The sequence below is a fragment of the Galleria mellonella genome, unplaced genomic scaffold (assembly GCF_026898425.1).
Source record: "Galleria mellonella isolate WM207_F2 unplaced genomic scaffold, CSIRO_AGI_GalMel_v1 utg643, whole genome shotgun sequence".
In the NCBI taxonomy this organism is placed as follows: Eukaryota; Metazoa; Arthropoda; class Insecta; order Lepidoptera; family Pyralidae; genus Galleria; species Galleria mellonella.
The window spans coordinates 1158815-1177742 of NW_026442135.1; the positions used below are offsets into that span (position 1 = coordinate 1158815).

General features: G+C 32.7%; 1 protein-coding gene and 1 long non-coding RNA gene across 5 annotated transcripts in view; one reads left to right on the plus strand and one right to left on the minus strand.

Moving 5' to 3' along the window:
• The window catches only part of LOC113511074 (laminin subunit alpha-5-like), a 32568-nt gene extending 25449 nt beyond the window's left edge, over positions 1 to 7119 (minus strand). For all 4 annotated transcript variants that reach the window (XM_052900330.1, XM_052900331.1, XM_052900329.1 and 1 more), the window contains exon 1: positions 6961 to 7119. In XM_052900330.1, the coding sequence (XP_052756290.1) occupies positions 6961 to 7021 (61 nt within the window). In that variant the 5' untranslated portion in view covers positions 7022 to 7119. The remainder of the gene's footprint in view (positions 1 to 6960) is intronic.
• An 8918-nt stretch (positions 7120 to 16037) lies between these two features.
• LOC128201920 (uncharacterized) lies at positions 16038 to 18670 on the plus strand. The gene is made up of 2 exons (XR_008253505.1): positions 16038 to 16518; positions 17792 to 18670. It is a non-coding gene; the product is annotated as an uncharacterized LOC128201920 (long non-coding RNA).
• The last annotated feature ends 258 nt before the right edge of the window (positions 18671 to 18928 follow it).

An 18928-nucleotide genomic window follows, 5' to 3' on the forward strand; every position in this document is an offset into this window, starting at 1 on the left:
ACCGGATCCCCAGTGGAACACTAACAACTGGTGGCGGCCGGTCGAGGCTCAGTCTCTAATAAAATTAGTTTGCGGACTGGTCTGCGCAACGTACCGCCTTTGGTGAAGACGTCCGCTACGCGGACCACTCCGTCCTGGCCTGGGTAAACTTTTACTATTCTCCCTAGGGGCCAGAGGCCACGAGGGAGAGTAGAGTCCGCGATAAGCACCACATCACCCTCACATACTTTTAACGCCTCTTTGTTCGATCATCTTGGTTGGAGCGTGGGTAAATATTCGCGCAGCCATCGTGCCCAGAAATGGTCGGCAAGACGCAGCACTCTTTTCCAGTCACATCTTCGTACCAAGTCGGCATCTGTTAACGAGCATGTCCATGGTTCTGTTTATGAAGTACCCAGTATGAATGGCGTTAGTGCTTCTGGTGCGTGTGGTGATGATGGGACGTACGTGAGCGGTCTCGCATTGACGATGGCTTCTGCTTCGAGTAAGAGTGTTGTTAAGGTTTCTTCCTTTAATATTTTACCGTTTAGACAGGCTCTCAGGGCGGTTTTGACAGTACGTATCAGCCTCTCCCAGGCTCCGCCCATAAACGGAGATGCTGGTGGGATGAAGTGCCACTCGATTTTGTAAGTTGTCGCAAATTCTTCTACTGAGTCGTTGTATAATGCTCGTAGCTCACGGGAGGCGCCGACAAAGTTGGTACCATTGTCCGAATGTATGGTAGATGGAGATCCTCGGCGAGCTATGAAACGTCTCAGGCTCATAATGGCCGCATCAGATGAAAGCGAGGTGACCATTTCTAGATGTACTGCTCTCGTCACTAGGCACACCTATCATCACTTATTGGTGCTCCGTCGGCGTATCCCGATAGCGCAGGCGAGTTTACCATTCCATTGCCACCCATTTAAAAAATACTAAGAACTTGCAACCCCAAAATACATTGCATTATATTAAAGGTTCTTTATCATTTAAACCAAATTTCATTGAAAACTCTTACATCTACAGAATTCAGCGACAGAATCTTAGGCTATATAGGAAGTGTTCCGCCATTGTACCTGAATAATTTCACCAAAAAAAGAAAAAAACAAAGAAGAATATCAAACAAAAATATTTTTTCAAATCCAACTGGTATTTCCAGAGATTTGTACGTTCAGACAAACAAACTCTTCTGGTTTATATATTAAAATAGAAATATAGATAATCTATATAGATTGTGACAAAGTATATAATTATATATTTACCGATATCCTTGCATTCTGCAATTAACCGGTTCATTATATAAAACACAGGTTATTTACTATAGATAAGAAAATAATTGTTCTAATATTAAAATTACAATATTACTGCATATTTACCGAAGCGACATCTATGTGTTAATATATATGGAAATGTTAAACTCTACATTTATAGGTAAACGAAGCTATAATTCTCGGTGGAACTAGGTATTTTAAAAAAGAATTTCTTTTTCCTTTGATTTGATTAAATGTTACCAGGGCGAAACAGTATACTCTGTTATGGACATAACATTCCTCTGTTCCCTGTAAATTTACTGCCATATCTCACCCTTCGAACAAATAACCATGCAATCACAACTGCTTCACGGTAGAGACACGAATCGGACAGAGGTGCTCAAGCAAACGACTTTTGTACAAAGTCTCCCTCTGGTAAGATCTGGTAGACCTATATACGTAATAAAAAAAATCATTAATAAATAAACATTTTTTAATTTGACAAATTAGTTAATTTCATCTAGATTCGGTCATAACTGTTGCTTTTACTAGACGACGACTTACTTACTGATAATTTATTTATTTAAGACAAACAAATAGCTAGAACAATATATAATTACACACTTAAATATTAATTTGACAGCCACTAAAGTTTGCACAAATGTAATACAAGCGAAGGAAACACAAAATTAAACAATACTATTGAAAACTACAGCAACATTGTCAATTATAATGCTTAGATTTTAACAAAGCCATCCATTTTTTGAGAACAACATAATGTTTATTTGTTTACAATCGATAAACTCAAAAACTTTTAAACCGTATTTAAATATTCAAATTTAAAAGGAAAGCTATCTTATCAGTGAGTATATATATTTTCTATCCACACGTGCGAAGCTGGGTTGAATTGCTAGTTGTAGATTAAAATAAAATTCTGCTGCAAAAATAGCTGTGCAAGTATAAAAAGCTCATTACGTAAGAAGGGTTGTCGCAAGCACCAACCTATTTATCCGGGTTTGAAAATAGCTATCTCATCAACTTCTTATTCAGGTGATAATCACAAAATGACGATAATAGGGTTGTCGCTTACTGTCACTAATTATTTCATAAATTATTGTAATTTAATTCCTGTCAATAGATTGTATACTAATGTAGTATTAAATTTATTTTTGACCAATAAATACTTATGCACGTATAATTCTCGACAAAAAAGAACTATTTTAATTGTGACAGAATCGGTTATTTAAAAACTAAAAGACTAATATGTGTGTTTTTATTTTCAGATAAAAGAATTGTCCGAATCGGTTTATAACTGCCGGAATCATAATTCCAACTTTTTTTATTACCTCATAAGGTAATAAAAAAAAAGTTGGAAATTTTTACAGATGCCAAATAGTGAGTATATTTTAACCAAAATTTTAACCAGAAGCAAAATACTAGTACTTTTTTTTAGGGATACTTACAGCTATAATTATTTAATTATTATGTAATGAAACAAAATATAATAGAATTATTAATTTTAAATTAATTACAATTGAATGGAAAGGCTTCGTTTTCTTTGCCTACAACAAGTACAAACATAGAAAGAGAATCCTCAGATACTATTCTCAATCCATGAACTTTAGTCATAGGAATTTGTCATCTGTCAAAATAGGTCTTTTTAATATTATTTTTACTCGAAGCTATTCTTAATCTATACGTTTTTTCTATACATAATATAGCAGACTAGGTGTCACTAGTCTACACTAGGCTACACACAGATAGATATATTTAAAAAATAATATACAGCCAATGTTATTCGCTGGTAGATATTATCGTGAAAAATGTTTAATATCGGTTAAGTAATTTTTTGTGTTAGTCCCTTATAAACTTTAAATTCTATTAATGTACCTGGACTGCTCTAAACTTTTTACAATTTTAATTTATAAACATTGAAAAGAGCGGCAACGCACGAGCAACCCCTCTTGGACTGTCTGCTTGTTTGCCTTTCTAACAATAAAAAATAAAATGGTTTTAATATTTTGATTATATAGATAGAGTATCGAGCCTCAAAAACGGGTCAACTTTTTGTCAGCTAATTGTCATATTAGCTGACATGTTTTTTTATCGGTATTCTATATTATTTATGCATAAAATATATCTTGGTGTATTATTTAATAAATAAAATGAGTGTTTACGCTTTAAAAAGGTACAAAATTTATAAGACAAAATAAATATTGAAGTTATAAAGGAATCACTCATAACTATTCATCACGCAAAATTGTATGAAAAAGTTGACTCGCTGTTCTCGAAGCATTTGTATGGAGACACTGTATCTAAATAATCTAAGTTTAATACAAAGTAAAGGGGGAAAGGGATTGTTAGTAATGGAGACTGAGAATCCTATTGCTAGCAATATACCCAACCAGGTCGACCTCGTCGCGGTTCTCCCTGGAAACTATCATGGTTAATTCCTGATGAATTCATCATGATGAGCTAACTGGCCTGTTTTCACTCTCATCTATCACCCTTCACTGGTGCTCCGCCAGCGTATCCCGTTAGCGCAGGCGGGGTTACCATACCATTTTCACCCATAAAAAAAAATACAATGTAAAATAAATTGAATATGTCGACAACCATAGATTATAAGGAAAATAATTTGCGATTCCCACACTGGAACAACAAGGTTATTGTGTAAATGAATTGTCGGACAACTCGCTTGTTGCGTGCGCGACGATTTTCATAATCTTGTTTTGTTTTTTTTTTTATCCTTAGCGATGATAACAACTTAATCCTACATATAAAGTAGTTTTGTTTAGAAATCATTCTATTGTTAAATCATGGCAAAATGGTATCAATCATGATACTAGTATTGTATAAAGAAGTACATACACTATAATGTAAAATAACTCCTAGATAGTCCATCCATGGAATTTTATTCACGTGGGCATAAATTTACAAATTTATCACTTAGAAAATAAGCAAAAAAAAAGTATTTTACTTTTTATTTTGCACCCCCTTTTGGTAGATTGCCGTGTGGTCCCGGCATAGAATAGGCCACCCCTTCCTTTCGTCGTAAGAAGCGACTAAGGGAACTTATGGTCGAAGGATGGGCAGCAGCGTCCCTCTTAAAACATCTACAAAGCTTAACTGCGGTTGCCAATCCGCCTGCCAAGCGTGACATGTACTAGCAATACCTCACAAGGGACAGGCTTATGTCCAGCAGTGGACAGTTATAGTTTGATATTATAATAATATTTAATAATAATAATATTTATTTAATTCCAAAAATACATGTTTCAATTATGTATAGAATGAGGCATTTACTTTTTATATTTCTGTATTTTGTCGTCGTAGCGACTTGCATTTCTTGCAAATAAAGAATTTGAATTTGAAAAAATTGTTTATAACAACAACAATTAATTTTTTTTTTTATAAAAAAGTAAACCTCTGTCTAATATTCTGCTATGTTCATTGCATTTTTCATATCTTTAGACAACTGTTACTACTCTCTATCAGGTGGGCCGTCTGCTTGTTTGCCATTTTAAGTTGCATAAATATTTACTTGTTTACATCGCTTAAGGCAATTAAACAGGTGCTAAACTTTGTATTCTAAAAAAACTTTTTTTTTTTTATTGGACTTCACAATAATTTAAGATCTGTAAAAACAATGTTACCAATATATACGAGGAGGGATCAAAAAGTAGTGAGAATGACATACTCCTTGGTAAAGAAAAATACTGACAGGTATAGCTCAGATAGCAATGGGGCTGTCAAACTCCATTGCTAACAATCCCTTCGCCCCTTTTATCCTTATTACGGAAACCTTGATGAAAAAAACTAATAGTTTAAAAATACCTCTGACTACCTTCATTAGGATTATTAGTGAAAATAATTATTTTATTTTTAAAATGGCCAAGATCCCTCGTTTCGATCAATTCCCAAAGTCTAGACATTAGACATATAAATAACATTTAATTGTCCGACTGTCCGTCCGTGATTTAAATGCAATCATTTGCGGTTCTTTTAATCTGCAACGCCAATTTATCTGTCTGTTGAGACTATTCTCGGAAATTAATGTCACGATTATTTACAATGGCCGTTGTCAAATTTAGATATTAATATATACCATTTAGGTGGTTTTGGTAAAATTATACCAATTTAAAAAAAATTAAGATCGCGTTCAACAAAATAAAAATCGACTTAAATTGTGGCAAAACCAATCTATTTCGATTTAAACACAAATTTTGATAAAGTTTCTATTGGACCAATTTGTAAGATAAAAAGAAAGGAATATTCCAAATAGGTTTATAATTGACGAGCTTATGAAGTAACAAACAATAAAAAAAAACAGAACTCAGAACCTCCTTTTTTTGGAGTCTATTGAAATTTATTAAATTTTTTAATTAAAATAAAATTATTTCCTGGTAATTATTGCAAGGTTTGCTGGAAGAGAATTCTTCAGAGTAAAGCTCGCCCGTTGTAAATCTTTATCTATTTATAACTATCTAGATTTATAACTGACACGAAGTGATGATGAGGTTACCAACATAAAAAAAAAATCTATAACCGAAATGAGAACCTCGTACTTTTTAAAGTTAAAAATCGTTTAAAATTTCAAGAGATTCTATTATTTACACTTTAAGAATGACTTACTTACACTTAAAAATAAGACATTTTTTTTTTAAAAGGAGGTAGATATAAATTCAATATCGATATTTTATTAATATAATAAAATGCCAACTGGAAGATATAGGTATTTGAAAAACGTTTAAAAACATATATATAAGGGATTACATAGGTTTTTTTTTTATAGGAGCGATATAAATTAAAACAGAAATTATTTGAAATTTTATCTGTCTATCTATCTGTTCGCATGTTTGTTCCGGCATCGCGGAAAGATTACTGCACCAAATTGAATGCGGTTTTCACTATTGAATATCTAAATGTCTAACTCAAAAACTGGTTTATGTTTTATCTTCATACGCCATTTCTTACAAATTTATTTTTTAAATGGAGGTAGCTATAAATTTCACATCCATATTTTACTAATATAATTGTAAGTGAACGATGTCTTTATGCGAAAGAAATTTAAAAAATCTTTAGGGGTTTTAACAAAAAGAACAATAGAAGCGAAAATAATAATTTTTAGAAATTTTATCTGTTTGTCTAAATGTTTGTCCAGCATCACGCAAAAACTGCACTAAATTTAATGCGGTTTTCATTTTTGTAATTCAAAAATTTCTGTATGTTTTATTTTCGTACACCATTTAGAAGTAGTCTATGTAATTGGTTTTCCTATTTCGAAAATCCGCGCGTACGTATTAGAGTGCAAAATTTTATTAAAAATAAAATAAATATATTTTATGTTCTAATATATTAAAAAAGGAAAGACATATTTTTAAATAAGAATTAATTAATACTTGTTTAATTTGTAAAAGGATGTATAATATGAGGACACCTAGTTACCTACCTACCTACATTGTTTAAAAAAAAATATTAATTACAATAAAACTATAGAATTTACATTATACTTAAGACTGTTATCAGTGTTTAATATACTCCTAATACGTAAACAAAAGTTCAAACGAATCACTCTTTTGTTTCGGAGATAAAATTTTTTTTTTTATTATAAAGTTTTCAACATTTTTTTGTTGGTAGGTAGATACTTTGCAATTAATTTATATTGAATACCAAGTATCCAGTAACGAAAAATATTGATTTATTATTTAAAAAAAAAATATACACTCACCGCTCCCGAAGCACGAACTGGTCAGGCTCAACGAGAAACCAATTAACAAAATCAACCTCATTTCACTAACGTAGCTACACTAACACTTTAGAAACACGCACGACCACACAATCCTGCGGTCAGTAAACGACTGATTCAAGTTCTCACGTATATAAACTAGGTATCAAACTCGTACACAACTTTTTAAAAAGTTTTTTTTTTATGGCAAAGATGTAAGATCGGAAATGCCTTGATACTGTAATAATGACAATTAAATAAGTATGCCATCACGTGGTTATGTTGTCAACTGATCGTCAGCGCTGAATGAAGTAAGGATAATAAAAAAGATAATTGTATTTAAATTAGTGCATGACCTTTCTAAGCTTTGATACACATGAGGATGGCGATTGGGGGGAAAAGGATTGTTGTAATGGAGACTGAGAATCCCATTGCTAGCAATATATCCAACCAGGTCGACCTCCTCGCGGTTCTCCCTGGAAACTATCATGGTTAATTCCTGATGAATTCATCATGATGGGCTAACTAGCCTGTTTTTATTCTCATCTGTCACCCTTCACTGGTGCTCCGCCAGCGTATCCCGTTAGTGCAGGCGGGGTTACCATTTTCACCCATCAAAAAAAACACATGAGGGTGCGTAGGGATTTTTATAATAAACTTTCAACGCCACTTCTTTCACATGTCTATGTCCGTGAAACTTAATACGCGTACTTAGTTAGGTACTACGCGCATTAAATTTCATTAAAATTGGTCGAGCCAATAATGCGCTAAGACAAATTAATAAGATAAATATTTGCTTTTACAGTAATGATGTTAGTAGTACGTATATAGGTAGAAATATTTTTAAATAGAATATACTAATATTATAAAGCTTAAAGCGAGTTTTTTTGTTTATTTCTTAGAGCATTAACGGTTAAACCAATTGTTATGAAATTTGGTATGCACATACTATATGGAATTAAGATGGCTACAATGAGGAAGGTTTGCGGAGAGTAAAATACACTCGTTAATGGTTGTAAACTGGTGCACTTCGGATTTACATGATGAATACTCCGGTTTTAACCAGTTACAATATTCTTATATATTAACTGCTAATAAAGGAAGTTATACCATACATGTTTATGGGACATGTCATAAGTCACATTATTACATCATGAGGCAAACTTTTGTACTAGTCAATACACAACCAGAGGGAAACTTTGTACAAAAGTCGTTTGCTTGAGCACCTCTGTCCCATTCGTGTTTCTACCGTGAAGTAGTTGTGTTTGCATGGCTGTGTTTCGGTTTGAAGGGTGCGATATGGCAATGAATTTACATGGTACAGAGGAATAACACCTGAGTCCGCAGGAATGGCAACGCATGGGGGGTATCATGGGCGAAACAGTATACTCTGTTATGTCAGTGGTACTGCTCATGTGACAGGCGACGGTTACCACTTACCATCAGGTAGGCCGTCAGCTTTTTTGCCATTTTAAGTTGCATAAAAAAACATATTCGGATAACACGAACACTAGTTTAATTTATAAATAAACATACATGTAATTTTAATATTGGGGTCGATTCTGAATCACCAGTATTCTAAGTTTAACTCTTAACCAATTATTTCAATGGTAATAGTAGTTTGATATGTCTGTATATTAATTAGTTATTAAATGAATGAATGAATGAATGAGTATACTTTATTTGCATTATACAATATAGGAAATAAGCAAGGCAATTTACAAACACAACGATACAATTGTATATGTACAGTAAGGCGGTCTTATTGCTGAGTGCAATCTTTTCAAGACAACCTTAAGGTAATGGACTAATTGTTGTACAAGTTAATCTGAGTCTAAATACACTGTAAATTAAGTCACGAGTTCCATTTTGATGATGTTAGACACAGATTAAAATTTACATAAAAATAATGCAACTACCCACTTGTAATTTCTAGTTAATAATAACGTAAAGTGACACTGAGTTTTGCATATAAAAAGTGACAAGTTAAAAGAAACAAATTGATGCATGTTTGTCTTTCTATCCATCTATCCCTGTTACATATTTGAGAAACTTATCGCTTTAAAATAATTAGAATATTCCTCAAATTCAAATAATTTTTATTTAACAATACTTGTTTACAAGCACTTTTAAATCGTCATTTTTTTTTTTAAATCTATTGCTGGGTTTGGAAAGTTCTTATCTGCTGAGAAGAGCCCACATGAAACTCAACAGTTACTCTTTTAAATCTCTGTTAATATTATGTGTATTTATTTAAATGTACTATGTCTAAAATTACATGGTCGTTAAAAGCCCACCCATGATCGACTAACACCATGCACATTTCGTCATAGTCGTAGAATACTGACGGACCTGACGAATATTACATATAAAGATCCGTCAGTATTCTACGACTATGACGATTTGTCATTCAAGTAATCTTTTAGCTTTGGTCAATAACTGTTTTTAGTAACAGTTTTAAACTTGTTAAAAGGTAAATCCAAAATATCCTTCGCTATCTTATAATAATATTCTCCTCCTGTTTCTTTAAATAATGTTTAATCTTATAAAGTTCATACATATGTCTGTACGTTTTTTTTTTTAATGGATGATAATGAAACGGTAACCTCACCCGCGCTATATATATACACCGGCGGGGCACCAGTGAAGGATGATAGGGAAGGATAAAGCAGGTCAGTTAGCCCATAATGACGAACTCAACAAGAATTGTTCACGATGGTTTCCAGGGGGCACCACGTGGAGGTTGACCTAATAGGGCATATTATTAGCACCTGTATGTTCTGGGTCAATAAGTACAAACATCAAAAATGCAATACATTCGGATATAGGTAGGTATTTACAATTAAACAAGATAAACAATAGGTAGAAAAATATAAATTAAATAACAAAGATGGCTGTGTGGTCCCGGCATAGAATAGGCCAACCATTTCTTTTCTCGTGGGTGTCGTAGTCACGATGGTTTCCAGGGGGAACCGCGTGGAGGTCGACCTGATATGGTATATTGTTAGTAATGGGAACTAAGCTCCTCATTACTAACAATCCCTTCCCCCCTGCGTGTGTATGGTTAGAAATAGGGCTGTTTGTCCTCATTTCTAACAATCCCTTTCTCCCCTGAGTGCTAGGCTTGCCATAATTGCGGCAATCGACGAGTACCTTTGACTATCCTATTAGAGCTGAGCTTTATAGCTGAGAACATTTCGAACACAGCATAGGCGTGTCTATGGTCATTATTCGAATTAATTTAGTTAGTCAGTCAGAAATTTAAATTACGCACAAAATGTATATTATCGCCCACGATTATAAAAATATTAACATAATAGTTTTTAACACCTGTCGCGTAACTCAAATAGTTAATATAGAAGTTTAAAAAAATCCATGGATGAAATTTAAATGTAAATGATTCACATCTATTATCAAGTAAAGAATTGCCTCTACTGGACAATAGATGGCGTGAAAAATATAAATATTTTATATTTGAGAATGTAACACAGAATAGATATCTAGATACTCTTTATTATTTCCTCCAAAAGATTACAATAATAAACTTATTATAAATATAAATAATTACAATGAGAAAACAATGGGCGACCTTATCACTAAAAGCGATCTCTCCCAGGCAACCTTTGGATGGAGAGGAGTAATTATAAACAATTTCAAAATACTGTAGATACGTCGTACGCTTTCACGCATGTAAAGCCGCTGGATAAAGCTAGAGGTTAAAGATATTATTGTACAGAATCAAACAGTATAAGCACAGATAATTATATATATTATTCAAGTAGTATGGATACGTACGCGTGGCACATATAGGGTTGCCAAATATACTGTTAAAAACGGTATTATGCTGTTTTTCACTACATTATACTTGTTACTGTTGAACAAAAAATAAAGTATACAAGATATTGTTTTGAGCATCAAAATGCTTGACACTATGTGTTAGACTTAGACGGTTACACAATTTTTTTTTTATTCCGTCAGAGGGCGCTCAGTGTAGATTAATTTAATAAAAAATGAGCTTCTCATTTACTTTTATTTATAACTGTGGGGAGGCATATGAATCTTTTAAAAAAGACTGTAAATTAATAAGTTATTTGAGAAGCTCTAAAGTGTATGTATTTAAAAATTTAAATCAATAAAATACTGTTAATTTTTCTAAAATATTGTTTAATATACTTCTCGAATCTTAACATACTTTATTTCTTAGGAAAAAAGTTGGAAACCCTAGGCACACACAGCGTGCCATTTCATTAGCCAGTTTATATACTTTTTAGTCGACTCGTGTGACCAGCTTGTTGCTACCCGATGTTTAGGGTTCCGTACCACCATGGTAGAAAGAAATCCTTATGATGCGACTTTGTCCGTCCGTCAATCATTTGTCACAGCGCTTTACCGCAGCTACTAAAACTGCCATTATTTTGAACACTACTAAATTCGTTGCCTAAATTCTAAAATAGTTTTCATTAAAGATGTAATTTATTTTTATTGAAGTGTTTCCTTATATCCGGCTAACTATCTTCATGTATTATGTTCCAGTCAGCTATATTCCAGGCCGTATTTTTGACCTCCTTATACGACATGATACCTAGTGTTTCCTTTATCTGTCTCATGTAGTTATTTCGCGGTCTTCCCTCTTTTCCTCTTTTGTCGAGATTTATATGTGAATATTACAGGAAAAATAAAACGAGATTTAATAATCTATAAACTACTATTAACTATCAAAAACAAACTTAGTTATGAAGTTTAGTACTTAAACACAGTTACGGCTCAAAGAAATCTATTCTTAATTGCTATGAGAATAATTATTATAATGAGGTATATGCATGATGATGCAAGAGAAATATCTGTTTAATTATTGCGACCTTTTTTGTTTGAAGTCTCCAGAAAAGTTCATGTATCTAAAAAATATTTCGTAAAAAACTTAGCTTCTATATTTCGGGGACATCAGCTTTTTTGGGGATTAATTGAATATACGTTGAGAGGTCCACAGAAATTGGATTAGAGTCGCATTTACTTACTGAAAATGAGCCCACTATTTCATATAGGAAACACTATAAGGTAATTTAATCATTTTCAAATAATCTTATATATGCACATAATTCAAATTAATTTGTGATTAAAAAAAAATTCTTAAAAAATCTTTAAACCTCACAAATTAGTTAATGTACGGAACTCTCCTCGTGTAAATTTAACACACAATTGACCGTTTTTTATTATTTTTATTTCAGAAAACAATCGTTTCGACGCGGTCAAATTGTAGATTTAACGACATAAAAAATATATGACCTGTGCCCATAACGTGTGCCTAAAATAGAACATATATTTTTTATTTTGGCACGAAATATTTAAATTGCATTTCTTGGATGTGTAACAGTTCGATATGGTACAGTAGGTATCATGGGGTCGGTTTTCGGAGAAAAACAAAGCGTGATTATAAATTGAATAAAATGGCTGTAAGGTAGTAAAATAATAATTCACGTCCAAAATGAAATGACCGCATGAATGACATAACAACATGCTTGTACTGACAACACTGAAAAAAGTTTCAATTTGACAGCACAATCCCCATTTTAAAAAAAGTTTGAATTTGACACAAAAATCTCTATTAACAAAATGATCCGCCATTTATTGAATTCATTTGTTACAAAAAATGTGATAAATGAAGAACCGCTCGACCGATTTTGTGCAAACTTCACATAAACCATCTACTAAATAGTCCGAACAAAGCCTAAATATTTGGTTTGGATAGGTGAGCCCGTTCTTGAGTTATAAAATTACAACGAAAAGTAGCATTAATTTTTATATATATAGATGGAATGGAAACAAGCTGACGGACCTCTCACTGGTCACACTATAGACAGGAACATCTAGAGTACACTGCGATGCCAATGATAAGGGGTATCGTTGCTATTCCTGAGGACTTTTTTTTATGGGTGAAAATGGTATGATAACCCCGCCTGCGCTAACGGTACGCTTGCGGAGCATTAATGAAGGGTAATAGATGAGAATGAAAACAGGCTAGTTAGCCCATCATGATGAATTCATCAGGAATTAACCATGATAGTTTCCAGGGAGAACCGCGAGGAGATCGTCCTGGTTGGGTATATATATTTTTTTTAAATGGGTGATAATGGAATGGTAACCCCACCCGCGCTATCGGTATACACTGGCGGGGCACCAGTGAAGGATGATAGGTGAGGATGAAGCAGGTCAGTCAGCCCATCGTGATGAATTCAACAAGAATTGTTCACTATGGTTTCCAGGGGGAACCACGTGGAGGTCGACCTAATAAGGTATATTGCTAGCAATGGGGCTGTCAAACTCCATTGCTAACAATCCTTTTCCCCCTAGTTGGGTATATTGCTAGCAATGAGATTCTCAGTCTCCATTACTAATAATCCCTTTCTCCCCTATTCCTGAGGACTATATTCAGTGAGGTCAGGTTAGGTTTTTTTTATAGATGATAAGGGAATAGTAACCTCGCCTGTGCTATGAGAGATGATAGGTGAGCATGAAACAAGTCAGTTTATGTTTTTATATAAACGTAATTTATTCAGTTTTAAGTTTTAGTATGTAATAACGAATTTACAAAGAAATAGTCATGATGGTTTTCGTAATAGAGTCGCGTGGAGGTCGATAGAATCGAATAGAGTATATTCCTAGAAATGGGGCTGTTGAACTCCTATTACTTACAACTTTTTTTAATACAACTTAGAATGGCAAACAAGCTGACGAAAAGTGGTAACCGTCGCCTATAGACATGGGCAGTACCATGGACATAACAAAGTATACCAGGTTGTCTGTAAGAGATTGCTTGTAGCGATAAGGCCGCCTTTTGTATATGCACGTTCTGTATAAATACTCCTTGTATACATCTTTACTGTGCGCAATAAAGAGTTTATTATTATTATTATACTGTTTCGCCCATGATACCCCCCATGCGTTGCCTTTCCTGAGGACGACAGGTGTTATTCCTCCGTACCCAGTAAATTCACGCCATATCCCACCCTTCAAACCGAAACACAATGCAAATAATTTAAAATAACAATTAAAACAAACGATTTAATTCACATGAAAATGTTTGTTTGAAGTAATCTCTTATTAGAGATAATATTTGTGTACAAATAAAGAATAAATTCCTTCACTTATGAATTCTATATTTCGCTGACAGGATGGGATTCCTTCAAACCGAAACATATCCACGTAAACACAGCCGCTACACAACAGTATAGAACATGTATTAGAACATTATTTTTAGAACATGTATTGTTTTTTCAATTTGTTCTGTGACAGACTCTTATCAAACATGTATTTTTTTTACCATATATATATATATATATATATATATATATATATATATATATATATATATATATATATATATATATATATATATATATATATATAAAAGTATATACAAAGTAGTATATACATTTAATTGCTGCATTCTGCTGTTTACATCAGATGCGACTTCACATAGGCGTCGCAGTATATTTTCTACCGCGATGCCATTGTACCAAAATATCGTTTTTGTATTTCTTAATAGTAAAGTAGTAAAACTTGAGAGAAAGAAAGAAATATTTTTATTCAAGTAAACTTAGATTTAGGCATTGCTATCAATCTGGCCTGAATATACACTCTACAGCGTTTAACTTAATAATTAAAAAGAGATAAAATTTAAACAACTTTATTTTCTGTCTCAAAATCAACAAGGACAGTAGTCATGCAAACTAGAATTAAATATACCAAGATAAGTTACATCACTAACATAGACCAAGTAATAGTATTTATGATCTCAAAAATACCTATCTATTACACCTGATTACTTTACTGATATAACTGTAATTATAATAAAAACAATATATCATTTAAAAATTAACATAATTTAAAAAAATAATATATCTATTTTATAATAAAAGTATTCAGAGTGGAGGGATTGTTAATAATGGGGTCTAACAGCCCCAGTGGAATATTATAAAGTAGCTCGTCCCGTGGCTGTGGTCCTGCGAGACCAGAGAGAGACAGTACAAAAGTCGATTGCTTGGGTACCTCAGTCCCATTCATATTTCTACTGTGAAGCAGTTATGTTTGCATGGCTGTGTTTCGGTTTGAAGGGTGGGCGTGAAAGATGGCGTGAATTTACAGGGTACAGGGGAATAACATCTGAGTCCTCAGGAATGGCAACGCATGGGGGGGTATCATGGGTGAAACAGTATACTCTGTTATGTCCATGGTATTGCTCATGTCTATAGGCGACGGTTATCACTTTCCATCAGGTGGGCCGTCAGCTTGTTTGCCATTCTAAGTTGTATAAAAAAAAACTTCCTAACGCCTCCATTATCCTCATCTATATCTATGTTCTACTTCATCTGTATCTTATATCATCATCATATTAGTCATCAGGTAGCTCTATATTCAGAAGTGGACAGTTAGTCCACTGCTGGACATAGGCCTCCCCTATACGGGGGTTCATACTTATACATACATACAAACACATTGATGACTCCGATTTCTATCCAGATTAAAGAATATACCTGATTATGTATTTGCTCATTTTATTTTTAATAGTTAAAGTTTAGTAGGTAGGTTAATTATTTGTTTTCCATAACATATTTAAAAATTAAAAGAAAGAAAACATACTCTCTATCTAAATGGCTTTAGTAATTCAAATATACCAATGTATTGTTTCTATTCCTTTCATCGTAAATAGAGAATACTGTTGGTAATGTCTTAAATCAAAATATTCCTTTAAAGATAAAGTAATATTAGCAAATATAAGAATTTCAATCTGAATAAGCTAAATAATCAATGAAAGAATAAAAGGAAACATTGTGATCATAGATTAAGAATAGTAACTGAAGCAAAAAAAAAAAAAACACAAAACCATGACTCTCAAGCTGTTAAACACTTTATTTAAAAAAAAGTTCAGTGTTGCCAACTTTGCCATTTAGGTGCTAAATCCAGCTCTTATTCTTCAACTTTTGTTCTACATGTTTTTATATAAGTTTTAATCACAAAATCCCTTATGTTAATTTCGATACAATGGGCACAGTTTTTTTTTTTTATAAAATTTCATCAAATAGTGCTATTTTCTGATGTCAGAATCAGTATTAGTAAAATGTTTAAGTACCAAAATATTTTTTTCTATTTTTGTACAAGTAAACATATATTGAAAGCCCATTTTTTTGGCGAATTTTAGCAGATTTTATGTGGCAACACATAATGACACTCCTCAAGGGCAAGCCAACCAATCCAACCTAAAATCTTTTTAAAAAAGTTACGCGTCTTTGTATAATTTTTTTTTTATTGTTCGAAACGCATTTTGAGGGATCCTAGCTTTAGCGTCGATTTGCTATCATTGTATTTTGCGCGCTTCACTTATCTACAAATTTCCAGATTGGTTGAAAATTTTAATATCAATCATTGAATTATAAATCTATTAATTAAATATTTTAGTTCATCCTGCTTACCATCATATTCAAATAAATATTCCGTAAATACATCATTCTATCACCGGATTGAATAATACTGCAGAAGACGGCAGAGGTGTTTTGGCTCTGTTTGGTGAGTTGAAGTTTGACAATTCGTCCATGCCACCAAAAACTAGAAATATTTCGCTCAACTACTACGTTGTTCAAATACTAGCTACCACCTCCCTAACCTATAAAGAAGAAACATAGTCATAAGATACTCTTAGCAAACAATAAGTCTAATTTTTATCTATTTAGGATAAAAATGGTTTGGTAACCCCTGCGCAAATGGTACACCAATGAGGTGTACATGAACAACCTGGTTTTTTCATTCAATTTACAGGATGTATTACTATCAATTTAGCTGTTAATCCTCCTTGTTCCCTAGTAATGGCTGAAGTGGAATGTTTAGATTTTTTTATGCAACTTAGAATGGCAAACAAGCTGATGGCATACCTGATGGAAAGTGGTAACTGTCGCCTAAAGACATGAACAATACCATGGACATAACAGAGTCTACTGTTTCGCCCATGATACTCCCCATGTGTGCCATTTCTGAGGAGTCAGGTGTTAATCCTCTGTACTCTGTAAATTCACTGCCATATCTCACCCTTCAAACTGAAACACAGCCATGCAAACATAATTGTTTCACGGTAGAAACACGAATGGGACAGAAATGCCCAAGCAAACAATTTTTGTACAAAGTTTCTCTGGAATTTTTTATGGATAATAATGGTATGGTACCAGTGAGATGTTGGATCTGTTAGGCCATACTGATAAATTTATCTAAAATCAACCACAATGGTTTCCAAGGCGGACTATTTGGAGTTTGACATGATATCTAGAAATCTAAACTCTATTACTAATAAAGTAATATATGAAGGAGAATTTCTGTTGATAGTTATCCTGTTCCATGGTTTATAGGAACTAGTGTTTACTCACAGTTTTGTTTGTGACTGCAATATGTTGTTTGTATATTAAATTTCATAAAATTTGATTAACTACAAATCACTAAGCTCTAATAAATGACCAAATCCCACATTTTAAATTTTTTATTATTATTTCACTTATTTACTGTCCACTGTTGAACATAAGCCTTTCCCATAAGGAAAGTTTAGCTAGTAGTTGCTAAGCTTGGCAGGCGAGTTGGCCCAAGCTTAGTAGGCGGATTGGCAGATGTTTTCAGAGAGAAGTTGCTGCCTTTCCTTGACCATAAATTCCCTTAGTTGTCGCTTATGACACCTATGGGAAGGGAAGGGGTGGCATATTCTATGCCATGACATATGGTGACAGACACATTTACAATATTAGTTAATAATCATTGTAATTTCTTTTTGTACTAAAATAATAATATTTTTTCTTCACAGGTGAAAAGGCTGATAAAGAAAATGAGAAAGAATAACTTCAGTCTTGTCTCAAAACATCTCAATAGAATATATCAATATGAAAAAAGCTGACAGAAAAACATTTTTTATGCAATATATTTGGGAATATGAAAATAATATGTCTGAAAACTGAGAACAATGATCTTTATTTGGAAAATGCATTATGCATAAAGATAAAATTGCAGAGATTGTCAGTTTAGAAAATTTGTTCTACATAAAGAAAAAATTCAAAACTGTGCTGGTTTACAAAATTTATTATTTATTAACAAATTATTGATGAATACTGTTACTTAGAAAAATTTTCATTTTACAAACTTGTGGATACAGTTGGTGAGGTAGATAGCAGAGAGATTCAATTCAATTAAATTAAAATTTTCTTATTCTTCATATAAGTATCAGCATTCCATTTCTGTTTATAACAAATTGAAGATTTCTCTGTATCTGAAAGATACTATCTAGTTATGCTTATCATGTGAATGGCACTAATACAAAAAACAAGAGTCCTGAAAAAAAGTTACATATGAAGTGAAGAATGAATTGAAATGAAGAATCAACAATATGGCTTTTTAAAATTCCCAAATCATTGTCCTTAATACCAGTGTGATGGTAATTTAGAAAAAATGTAACAAATGATTCAAAGAGTGGAGTAACAATTGGAAAATTGTTTATTCTTTTTACTCTGTCCGATTGCATACAAATAGTTCATTTAGAGGTATTTTTATTTTCTTCTTACTCTACTCGAAGTAGAACATTCTATTTGACTTTGTTTCTTTGTAATTATACCAAATATGTGGTAATGAATTAAAGGGGAAAACATTCAACAATATTATGTTGCACAATAAAAATAAAAAATGGTTAATAAATACTATAAAACAAAACAGAAAAATAATAAAAAAAAAATTAAAATAAAAATAAGCAGTAAAATTCCAATTTTGGAAAAGATCAATAGTCTTCTTCTCAGGTGAAATTATTGTTCAGTAAATAGTATATGGGGAAAAACTTGAAATAAAATTATTTTGGTCTCTAAGAACAATGTATTTTTGATTTTGATTATGGAAAAGTTGGATGCTCATTGTGGTACATATTATCATCATGGTATTCTCATGCTATCATGGAGAA